The following is a 12,452-nucleotide window of genomic DNA, read 5'->3' as shown; positions in this document are numbered from 1 at the left end:
ATTTTGGATGGAAAAAAATCAGTCTGATTTCTGACCCGTTTCTATGGTCTTCTGAGAGCTCTGTGATGTCTTGTATCCCTTCAAGTCAGGAACACTTCCATTTGTTTAAACAGATAATATCAGGTACTTATCCATTTTCTAAGCATTTTGGTGTTTCATTAGACCCTTTTCATTCTTTTGTTAAAAGAAAAAAAAAAACAGCTTTCATTTTTGACAGAAGATCAAGCTATTAAATTATTTGGAAACAATCTCACATCAACACTGTTGAATAATGTTTGGGTTGTACTTTGTTCAAGAACTTTTTATAAATATGAAAATCACTCACTTAAATAGACATTTACCTCTTTAAGAATGTGTGTTTCTGCTTTTCTGTAATGAATGTTAAGGTATCATTTTCTTAGACCAAACCACAGCAAACAGTTTCCTGTGACACATTACATCCCCAGGTAGTATATTTGTCGTGGAATATGCTATTTACTCTGTTACTTCTACTTCCAGCTATTCCATATTGATTCTGAACCCAATTTGACACCTTATTATTCAATATAATATAACATATATATATTTTATTCATAATATAATTTCATTCACAGACTTGCAAAAAGCTGCCAAAATGCAGATATTATTTAGACCATGGGAGGTAAGTGTGTTTAAGCTAAATGAGAGGGGTGAAAAAACCTTCACATTCTAGTATTGAAGACATACTCCAGTGAGACAAAAGTATAGCATAGTGCCAAGTTTAGCAACTTGAATGGCTGAAATAGAGCAGCAGCAGCAGCATTTGGAATTTCTGTTTTATTACACAGAGAAGTATACTTGTTTTTTTATAAACTATGACCAGCTGGCATTTCACACAAGTCATATGACACTTCCATAGTTTTTATATTTATGTAATGAGTACGACCAAGGAGCAAAATGTTGGCTTCAGTAAAACCTATGGAATTAACACAAGCCCTCCTCTTCAAGTATCATCAGTTCAGGTTATGTTCGCAACAAAAGTTGAAATGTTTCTAATAAAAGTTTGTTTCAGTATGCCAGATTATAACAACAAGTTCCTGAAGTATCTGAACATTTAGAATTAGAACTTAACATAGGCTAGATTCGTGTGGGCTGGCTTTGTGTATGGCAAAGCATACATAAACATAGTTTAAAAGGCTAAGCTGACTATGAAACATTGTTTCGGTTCACAGGAATTCAAGATTAGAGGATCATTATTGTTTATTATCTCTAGCACAGTAAAGATGTTGCTGCAAGTTCCCTCATGCCACATTGCTGCGCTTCTATCGAAAATTAAGGGTCCATATCCCCAGCCACCAGTTTTCCACGTGCACATAGATGGCCACAATTGCCAAAATTTTAAGTAGACAACTGACCTCCTACAAGCAAGGGAGGAAGACTGAAATGCTTTTAGTTACAAAAACACTGCCTTTGATTCTATTTTGTGATTAACAAATCTCATGATACAACCTGATTCAAAAATGTATTTTGAAATGCTACATATGAACTAAGAATTATCCTCATCACCACCATACAAAGTCTTCAAAGTTTTAGAAAAAGGAAAAGTTTTAAATTAATTGGTGAAACTAGCATAGCTTTTTGGATATAAATAAGTGCTCTCAAACAATCACCTTCGTGATTATTACACATTTTAAGACAAAATAAAGTAAAAAATGCATTCTGGAAGTCATTGCTGCCCAAATGGTGCCTGCATTTCCTGCACCACTCTTTATTATACTGTAGTACAAAATGACTGCTTACACCCACACAAATGTAATTTCAGGGCAGTGGCAACAAGTTCAATTTTGTGAGCGTGATTACTTTATTGCACGTGTCACATGAATCAGAGACTGCATATACCCCTGTTGAAACACCTTCTAGATCTAGACACATAATGACTTTGAGACTCTGTAGTGAACATTTTGCACTATACGCCTTTAAAGGAAACTTTAAAGAAAAATCAGCTTCACTTACAAATTATCTGTGGCAACAGTACAGCATTTCATAAATAAATTTTACCCAAATATTACAGAAAAAAGCTTTGGGATACATTAAATATAAATACAGTGACAGCTGAGCTGCAAATTTAATTTAGGTATATACAATAATATGCTCACCAGTTCTTTTCACAGATGTATGCTTAACCTCCCTGAGTCCTTTTCCTTACTTAGCGACATGGTACTTTTTCAGATGTTTGCTCAGTAACAGCAATGACAGCTTTGGGGTTAGAAAGAAAGGTGGGAAGGATTATGTCAAAGTGCACTCCATCTCATTTGTCATGTATTTTAAGCTTACTGTACTTTTGCTTCTACGAGCCCACTGGTCATGACATGCCCATGACCACTTACACAGGCACTGACATGTCTTAGTGAATCTGCTCCAAGATAGGCCATTAAAAGTTCAGTGCGTCGGATTAATAATTGCATAAGGTCTTCGGCCAAACTCTCCATAGTTGAGTATCGCACCTTTTCAAAATCAAAAATGTCTTTGAGGAAGAAAAGCACTTGATCCTAGTAGGGGAAAAAAGAAAAAAAAATTATTTTTTTTTGTATTAACATTATTCTTGTATTTACTTACAAGAAGAGAAAAGTATGCAATGCTACCTATTTCTTTTAGACATTTCATAAAATCATCCGTTTATGTATTATTATAGTGCTTAGATATAATTTCACTAAAACATATTTTACAAAACAGTTTTAAGCCTAAAAGCCTAGTCAATATGAAAGTATTTTCATTAATATTATATACATACAAATATTTTTACTATTAGTCTTAATGAAAATGCAAATGTGTGCCTCTAAGATCCTAATTTCTTTTAATCTGGAAGATTTTAACTCTTTTTTAAAATAAGGTAAGTGGTAGTTAAGAAAACATTGCAAACCTTGAAGAAGCAGCATAGGTCATAAAGGGAGTTCCTGGGGCCTAAAAAACCCCATGCCAAAACAGGGCTGATATGTTCACATATAGCATAGAAATGCGCAAAAAATCCATCAGGTACCTAGTGATGTAAAAATCAGAGACAAAAGTTACACAGTAAACTTAGTATAAAACTCTATTACATAAAATTAGGTCTTCAGAAAAGCTTAAAACACCTACCACTTTAGGGCTGTGGTAACCTGAACTCCTTTAAATTATAGGCAACTGTACAGAGCAAGCGTCATGATTGTTTTAAGAGTGAGTTTGTTTGCTTGTTTTCTTAACTTTACTGGTGTTTTGTATTTTAAATATTTTAAAATTAATAGGCATAAGGCCAACAAATCATGACCAATCTACTCTGCCCTTCTGTATGAGGGATCAGGTAAGAGGGAGGCTGCAATAGAGCTCCTGCAGCTGTTGAGGAAGATGCTACTTCAGGTAAGTAAAGGGACAGGAAGAATTTTATTTAGCTGTGGAGATAGTCAGGGACGTGGGATAGAGAATCTTAGCATAAGCACGTAAGATACAAGATTAATGACCTTGGCCTGCGAAAATCCAAAGTATATGCGTGAACCCTGAAGTCAGACAATGTCACCATTGATTTTTGGACCTATCCTAGTTTGAGAGTCTTTCAGCTAAGATTTTTTTTGCTAAAAAATGCTATTAGGGCCCTATGAACTAAACCTCTCTGAGAGGCAGACTGTTCTCTAAACTAACATGTCCACGTTGATTAAGGATTAAGGGTTGATCTGTAATTAATTTTTCAAAAGCTACAAGGCAGAACTTCATATTCTTTGGAGTTGATCAGTAACTCTGCAGAGCAACTTACCTTCATTTGCTGTCTTTTCTGCTTCAGTACTGACCAACAGCTTGAAGCCACAGCCTAAATGTAAAAACAGCATGAAACCGTGAATAAAAATAACTAATTGTGTAAGAAAATTGTACTTGTTATTTTGAAGTCTTTTTTGCGACGCTTTCTTTAGTTTAATTCAAAAGTGATTTAGAACCCTTGACTTCTTTTTACAGTTTAACAGCAACATCTACTTAGTTTAACTGAGGACTAACTTATTATATACCAGAGAGCATGCTCAGACATCAGAAACTATTTTAGATATTAAATAGCATGTGAACACATTGAAATGTCCTTTTTCATTTTAGCAAAAACATTCTTGCAATAGCTTCAGATTCAGCTAAGTAGTTTTGTCCAAATATGGACCTGTGCAAAACAATATACCCATATCAGAATTAGGCTTTTTCCCCCCTCATAGCTTGTAAGGGAATTCTATCCTCATCTGTTTCTCCATCAGTACTGCAAGATAATTTACTACTCACAAAAAAATCATCCGATGTATTTTTCATAGTGGCAGCTTTTAAATTACGATTACAAAACCCCCTGATACCACCCTTCAGGTGTGTAATTCAGTTGTACTGGAAGCTGAATTAGACTTTACACTAAAGGAGGGTGTAGTTTATTTGCTTTAAAATTAATGCTATTATCAAGATGAAATACATAGTCTTTATTCTGCAGGTGTTGGATTTATTCTCATTTTTACATTGCACTCTAAAATATAAAACTGATCAACAGAAGAACAGTTTCAGCATATAAAGAAATTTTATATCAGAATGCTCACACCATTGTTATATTTGTCATACTGCCTACTTATCGTAACGTACTACAGAATCATGATTATGAAAATTAAACAAATACTTACTGTTTCTTTAAAAGAGGAATTTAGCCAACGGTTGTTTACTACATTCTGTATAGATATTGGTGGATTTTCTAAATCTTCAAATGAATCCATCAATATGAAGTCCAGAACAACATCATAAAAATTCAAGTTCTTTACCTGTATTAAATCAGAACATGATCTAAGTAACTTAGTTTTTCTTTTGGCAGTGGAATTCAACACGCACCATATGCTAGCTCTATATTAACATGCAAATTTATCATTGTTGTTGATTTTTAATGGATATTGAAGACATTCATTAAAGTATCATTCTCCTGTCAGCAAAGGAGAAGTTAAAAAAAAAAAAAACAAATGTTTTCTGGCACTAAACTATATTGGTAGATGCCATTTCTTTATTTCAGGAATGTTAAGCATAAAAAAGATGACTTTCCCACAATTCTGACATGCAAGAAACTATTTTTGGCTGCTACAGTTGGCATAATTAAGGGGGTAAAAACACTTCAAAAAATTCACACTCACTCCTCTAGCAGCAAGTTCCATTTCAGTATTATCCCAGTGATCTGTTTGTTCCAAAAAATAAATCATTTCATCAAAGACATCTTCAAATTTCTTTGGATTCTGCGAAGTAAAAGCAAGGAGTGTCAAGCAAACCTAACAAGAGAGATGGTTTATTTACACTGAAAAGTGAATTATGGTAGAAGTTACATTAGCAGTGAAACATTATTTAAAAAAGGCTTTTACCTTTCGTGCTCTCACAATTAAAGCAGACAAAATTTTTCTTCCACTTTCAGCAAGAAATATTCTGTTTGCTGTTTCTGAAAGAATTATCTGGAAAAGGTTTCAGAAAAAATAAACATATTAATTCACAAATAATAGTAAGCGTCTTTTATTACTTCAATCAAATTTAGTAAGTATTTCTTCATTATGACCATTAGCATGGCAGGGCAATAATCTTTGGTCCAAAGATTCCAAATTTTGCTAGTCACAAGATTGGGACTCCTTTGCAAACATGTCACATTTTAGAATTATAGAAATGTAAACATAACAAGAATATATTTAATTACACGATGTATTATGAAAACACTCTCACAAGTACTACATTGATAGTGGCATTTCAATATCACATGTTTTAGGCTTAAGAATGCACACAGATCACTTTGCTTTCTATTTACCTGAAAAGCTTGTCGAATGCAATGAAGCTTAGCAAGAAAGTCACTGTCTCCTAGACATTCAAACATTTCAGTCCTGTATAAAATAGAACAGTTTTCAAAGACCATCAAAAAAAGAAATACTAGAAAATTTAGCCAAACCTAGTTCTTACTTTGAAAAAATACCTAGTATGAGAAACCTTTTTAAAACGAGTTCTGTAGAGAATATTTGACTTAAACTTTTGCTTTTCTTGGAAATTAAGTAGACAAATTAATACCTTAACACTCTTGAGTAAATTTTGCCTTCTTCTGCTAAGTGCATAGCTTCTTCATACAACGGACAATGGCAAAGGGAATCTAGACCATAGGTATTACGAATTTCTCTATGCTCTGTGAGCTGAAAAAGAAATTAACATTCATTAAAGAGCTTGCTGAAATAAAGATATAAAAAATTAAGTCAAAGTTTTCCTGATCTTATAAGAAACTTTATCCTTTTCTGCATCTGCTTAAAAAAAGGCGGTGACATTTAACTACTAAACAGAAGCGAGACACCATACTATTTAAAATGGCTGTTAATTTGTACCTTTCAAAGTCTGAAATCTACAGTTTCAGGTTTCAACTTTCAAAAGTTTATTTAATGAAATTTCATCAGTTTTCGTTTTAATTTGACTACTTAAATCTAATGAGTCTTGGTGCAGTTCAAAAAAAAAAACAAACAAACAAAAAACTGTCAAGACACCGAAAGTACAGAATGACTGCACCATGCAAATCTTCAGGAAGCTGGAAATAGTAACATCCTCCCACCCTTGTTTTTGTTTTGCTGGTAAATCTATCTGCTAGTTACAAAGCATAGTGCATGAAGCACAAGCTGCCAGCATTGTACTACAGGATCCCCAAAAGATTGTCATTATTAGCAGTTTTAATTCTGTGGTTATCATATAAATTAACATGAACTCATAGACATTTTTAGAGCAGCAAAAAAACAAAAACAGATTAAGAAGTTAAAGGATGCAAATAATACAGAGAAATCCTGTTGTAAACAAAACAATGGCTAGCTACAATTTCCACTACAAACATTCCATCATATTATCAACAATCCAAAACCCAAAAAACAACCAAAAAAAAAAGGCATATGCTTCTCAAACTCATCTAGCTTGAAAGTATCTCCATTTAAAAAGGATTCATTTATTTGTTAGTTGTTTTGCTTGGAAGAACAGAGGAGGATAAGCTGAATTCCAGTTCATGATTTACAGCTACTGAGACCAAAGATTTTATGCAGATTTAACAATATTAATGCTAGCAATAACTTGTTTTAGATTTACTAATTCAAAAAGCCAGTCTGAAAATTTATGTTCTTATTAAACAAAGAAAGCCCTGTAACTTTCATTTGAAAATATGTGTATTCCTATATAGGAAGGAATAATTTAACCAACTGGAAGGAACAAGAATATATTGATTTCTGATATATATTAATTTCTTTTATATATATATATATACACATATATATATACAAGCTCACACATATACAAATATTATACGGATGTATATATAGTGCAATAATTAGAACGGGTATATAAACATGAAAAGGTGAAAAATCTTTACTCCAGAATTTGTTTTTCTATGCTATGTTTAAGAAATGTTAACTATGGAACAATACAGGCATTTTCCAAAATAAAGACCAAAACAGAACACAAATAAGCATACTAACTTACTTCTTACCTGGTCCAGCTATAACTGAAGCTATAAAACATTCCATTTATCTTATTTCATTTGCAAAGAATGAGAAGAAATAGTTTGTGAAAACATATGCACTTTGTAAACAGCTGCCCCTCTCTTGGAGGTTATCATTTCTATGGTAAAAGGGATTACGTTAGTTTTCCCCAGTGAACTTCAGGTAAATAAGCTTCTTCAGATATTTAGGCAAATTGACTAACTTGGACTGAATTAGGACTCAAGTGATCACCACAGTTAGATGCACATAACCTCCACTTGTTGCCAGCAAGGCTGAGATGAGAATGTCTCCAGGCCAGGAAGATGTCTGATCAGGGCCTTTGTGGTTACAGATTAACACAGAACCTCATACCTGGGGGTTAAGTGAGGCTCTTGGTTATCCATAGCTTCCTCTCATGCTAGCAGATGAAATAAAATAGCTGTGTTACTGTTGTTAGGTGTATTACTGAGCTCAAATTCTGAAAGCAGTTACATCAACTGGCTACCAAGCAAGAGAGAAGGGTATAAAGATTCTTCTGCTGAGACAGTTTTGACTACAGATTGAAGTTAGTCCCAACCAGGAACATTTGGACAAGGGGCACAAATTCCTCTCTCACTGACTTCTTTGAGTCAGTGATATAAAAAGAGGAGTGAAGAATGAACAATACAAGCCAAAAAAAAACAAAGACTAAAAACCACCTCTAACTTTAACTAGAAAAGGTGATTTCCAGATGAGTTCTGAAGATGCTTCATAATGCTTTTGCAATCATTGCAGATTTTCTTTTGATGTTTTTGAGCATTTCAAAATATATAAATATAGGTATAAATAATATATATAAGTATATAATAATAAAAAGCTTGCTTATATAAACATCCTTATTCAAACTAAAATTATTTGAAGATGCTCTCAGCATATATCCACATTTCTAACATAGCAGAGACCAGATATTAGAAGAATGGGCAAGTCATACTGAATATTTAACAACATGCAGAGCATACACCATTTTCTAGATTAATAACTTCTCAAGCTGGCATCAAAAGGAATATTAACTCTTTATTTATAGAGAAGAACTTGTCACCTTTGAGAAAAAAGGTGTAGAGATGGATTAGTTTGAAATGAGATGGTTCACTCTAACTATTTTATATGAATTGGCACACGGGCTGCAATCAGATGCCTGCTTTTTACCCCACCATGCACCCCTGTGCACTGAGTAACTATTTCAATCAGGAGTTCACTATTTGTCAGAAGTTAGCAGACAGCCACAGTTCCCCACCTCTTGCCATTACAAGTAAGTTGGACTTGTGCAAGTTCCTTGATTCCTTTCTTGCCATTCTGCAGAGAAGGCTCCTTTGAGCAGCCAGTGCCATTTTGAAACCCTTAACGGACCGCTAAGGATGGAAAAAGCGCCCAATGCGTACTGGTAGCTGAGAGTTACACAGAGGCTTGCGATGATGGAGCTGATGTCCAAATGTCTGCTACTTCCTCAGTGCCACATGGCATTACGCGAAGAAGACTACGAGAATGAAGTCAAAGAAGGGAGGAGAAGATTTATCACTCTAAAGCAGCAGCCTGGTCTTGTAGCACTTTATTTCTCTCAGTTCAAGGCTCAAGAAAGAAACAGCAGCTGCTTGCAGCCAAGAATTAGCAGGCAGCAGCAACCACTGCCCAAGACATTTATGATGACCTGCTGTGGATACCCACCTTCATTATGTTGAAACAATACGAACATCTTCAAACTCCAAAGGCTGCAGTGATAGCTTGTGTCTCTGCACACTGTGCTGCACAACAGCTGCCAAAGATTACAATGTAGGTTGTTTGTGTTCAGATGCTAATTAATTTTCTATGGACAGTTTAGCTTTACAGATGCATCTGCTAGTAACAAAATGCTTAAATAATTGAAAAACATCAAACCTCTGGAGCTTACAATAGTTTTTAAACTTGGTATTTCTTAACTGCTCTGGTCTAATGAACAGACTCAGTACTTTTTATTTGCCAACCATGAGTTGTTTCTTAATAAATAGAAAAATTCTCAGCTGTGCTTGAAGATCTTGTTGACTACCAAAATAGCCACCTACATGAATCTAACAAAAATATGCAATGCTAGACATTTTAGGAATTCTTGCTTGCTCCCTGTAATAAAAAGGTAACTTTACTGGTGCAGTCAGCTTTCCTTACATTCTAAGAAACTACGCTTATCCTGTATTAAAAAGATCAATGAACTCTTTCTCTTGATATTTGCATCTTTAAAAATATATATTTTTTTCTTCAGGTAAGTAGCTGCAGGATAAGTGTGAAACATGTTTTCAGAGTTGGAGGATGTGAAGGTGGTTACTAACTAACACATTTGAGATGGTACTGAATACGTTTTTTTCTCACAGAAAATGCATTAAGTGTCCTTGTAACGTATACAGCTAAGTGTACAAGGCAATCCTGATGATATATGAATTTCTCTCCCATTTTCTTCCAGACACCAGGAAGAATGCATCAGTTCATAATTTTAGTTGGAATTTATGATGAATGTATTCAGAATATGATTTTATCTGAGTTACTGTCTTTGTTTATATCGTGTGCTAGGGCTGATCTAGTAGGCTAGGGCACGGTGCTATACAGAATGTTTTTTGTCTTACAATACTAGTTTGCTGTGCACTGCAACTTTAATAATTAATTCACTATGTTGCATGAATCAATGGTAGTATTATTCCTTGCCAGGCAGAATAATTCTAGGCTATACGCTGTGTTGGGTACATGTGCTTTCACATACGTGGAGGTATTATGGCACAATAATGAGTTCAGTGTTAATATATGGGATTTGTTACAAATGTTATATATATTTTCTAAGAATTAAAAACAGTTTGGTATAGGCAGTCAGTGTACAGGAACACATTGGCTATTGAATGAAACTCCTCCTTGTCCTAGAACTAAAACCATTAAATATACTATGCAAGTAGTGACATAGCTAAGGCTTCAATTTAAGGACAAGGATCAACCCCAGATTTTTTCTTACTTTTTAAAGCTTTTAGAGCACCATTTAATAAGTTGTCGGCCTAAATTTCCTATTCATACCTATACAGCAGACAATCATAGTTGACCTTTGAGGGAATTAAAGGAATCTGGTTTGCGTTGAACATTCTTCATTGCCACATGGAAAAGTGCTGTAGCACAGATTTTATGTCAAACTGCCCCTCCTCCCCCCCGAATCTTTTTAACTAGGACTACATATAGCAGGATGCAGAAGACAAATAATGGATAAAAACAGACCACCAACAAAAAAAAGCACAGATGAAGTATGAAGCTTGAGGAATTTGTTAGAAAGTACACAGAACAGGAAGAATTTCTCAAAGTGGGACAGAGCTTTCTTGCTGCCTGTGACGTCACCAACATTTATTGGGAGCTGCAAAGTTTCTGGTGATGACAGGAAGGGGCAAGTTTTAATCCTGGATATTGTGTTTCACTGAATACCATGAAATCGTTTCAGCTTGCTCAAACCAGTAGGCAGTGGTTTGCGGCACTTCAGATACAGGTTCTTCAAAGAAATAATATTAGCATTAGTGGTGGGAATAACTTTGGGGATGAGTTCTTTCTTCCCTTTCTCCATATATTTTAAGACTATAATTCAAGGCACTTCCACCCCTCACTGAAGTTGTTTTGTTAGAATGGGTAGCTCCTCACAACTTGCTATCCAGGGCATGGCAGTCTGCAGCACTGCTGTGTTACATTTTTTTGAGGTAAAACAATAATCCACATCAAACTGGATGGATTACATGAACATGGGGGAAAGTGACCAGGATGAGAACAATGACTCCTGAGAAAAATCAAATTAGCCATTATGGTCACATTTCTGAAAGCAGTTAGAACACAGAAAGGTACGTCTTTATTTTTTGTAATGAAACAGGAAAAAACCTCACTTATAAATGCTATAGGAATACACATTATTATTTGCTAACATAATTCCCTTTGGTATTCCATACTTCAGGGAAGGAATAAAACACCTGTTTGGAAGCCAGGAAAAAGGCAATCCTACCTTTCAGTGACAAAGCACTTTTGGAGCACGTTCTGAATGTAAAATTCAATTTCAGAATTGAAGGTTTTTGTGCCATTTATAAATAAGTTGAGGCATATGGAAACCACTATTCTTTCCCTGTTATCAAAGCCTGTTCCTTCCTGCACTATTTTATTTCAACAGATTTGAACTGTGAAAAGACAACCTTCCTAAAAAATTACTGGGAGGGTAGAGAGAGGGGAGAGAGGGGGTGAATAGGGTTGAGCAGAGAAAGAACAGCTAAAGCTTTACTCAAGTCTTAAAGATTCCCTCTAAGCTTTGGACTGAGGCAATATTTTCACAAGGAAATCAATGTTTGTTTGATAATAGAGCTATAGATTCAGTTGCAATCAACAGATGAGAGTAAGACATGATAAATGCCTGTGCACTGACAATGGAGAGACAGCAATGTAACTCACTGTCAAGGAGAGCAGGAAAAGAAAAGAGGAAAGATGGAAAAGAAGTCACGAAAGAGGGTGGAGACCTTTATCTGGCACACTCGCTCCTGTATATTTGCCAAAGGTGGTAGCCATTTCAATCACACAGTAGGTGAGATAACAAGAATATGAAAAGAATATCGACTCTCATAAATGTAAGTTGATGGCAGATGGGCTCAGATGGGGAAGAAAACACCGTTATTTGTCACAGTAAACAGTATCAACAACAAGGCAAATAGTTATGCTTGCCATCCCTTCTGCAGTGAATCTGAGAAGCCTATGTATTTAGGAATGGAAGTCTGGCTGGGCTTGGGGATGGCGACTGTCTAAATCATCTTCATGAGGATTTGGACACCTGTATATTGTAGGTGTCCAGATTGACTCATGGAATTGTACCATCAAGTGCATGATCCTCAGTACCGTCTTGACTATCAGCCATAGCCAGGATGAAGTCTTGGCATACCCTACTGCTCCTGTTGAGCTCATCAAAAGGGCATGTGATTTAATCTCTGCCAA

General features: G+C 35.1%; 1 protein-coding gene across 4 annotated transcripts in view; it reads right to left on the bottom strand.

The window, feature by feature from the left end:
- Positions 1-1,795: 1,795 nt before the first annotated feature.
- Positions 1,796-12,452, bottom strand: part of MIGA1 (mitoguardin 1) — a 39,021-nt gene continuing 28,364 nt past the window's right edge. For 3 of the 4 annotated variants that reach the window (XM_080601495.1, XM_080601497.1, XM_080601496.1), the window contains exons 9-16: positions 6,028-6,146; positions 5,774-5,846; positions 5,343-5,429; positions 5,121-5,252; positions 4,626-4,760; positions 3,743-3,796; positions 2,879-2,995; positions 1,796-2,507 (exon numbers count right to left, since the gene is read on the bottom strand). In XM_080601495.1, coding sequence (XP_080457621.1) covers positions 2,289-2,507; positions 2,879-2,995; positions 3,743-3,796; positions 4,626-4,760; positions 5,121-5,252; positions 5,343-5,429; positions 5,774-5,846; positions 6,028-6,146 — 936 coding nt within the window. In that variant the 3' untranslated portion in view covers positions 1,796-2,288. The remainder of the gene's footprint in view (positions 2,508-2,878; positions 2,996-3,742; positions 3,797-4,625; positions 4,761-5,120; positions 5,253-5,342; positions 5,430-5,773; positions 5,847-6,027; positions 6,147-12,452) is intronic. The other variant, XM_080601498.1, reaches the window with a different exon arrangement.

Source organism: Anser brachyrhynchus, assembly GCF_964034855.1.
Source record: "Anser brachyrhynchus genome assembly, chromosome: 8".
In the NCBI taxonomy this organism is placed as follows: Eukaryota; Metazoa; Chordata; class Aves; order Anseriformes; family Anatidae; genus Anser; species Anser brachyrhynchus.
Note: the sequence above shows the minus strand (reverse complement) of the source record. Positions and strands in the feature narration are given on the sequence as shown.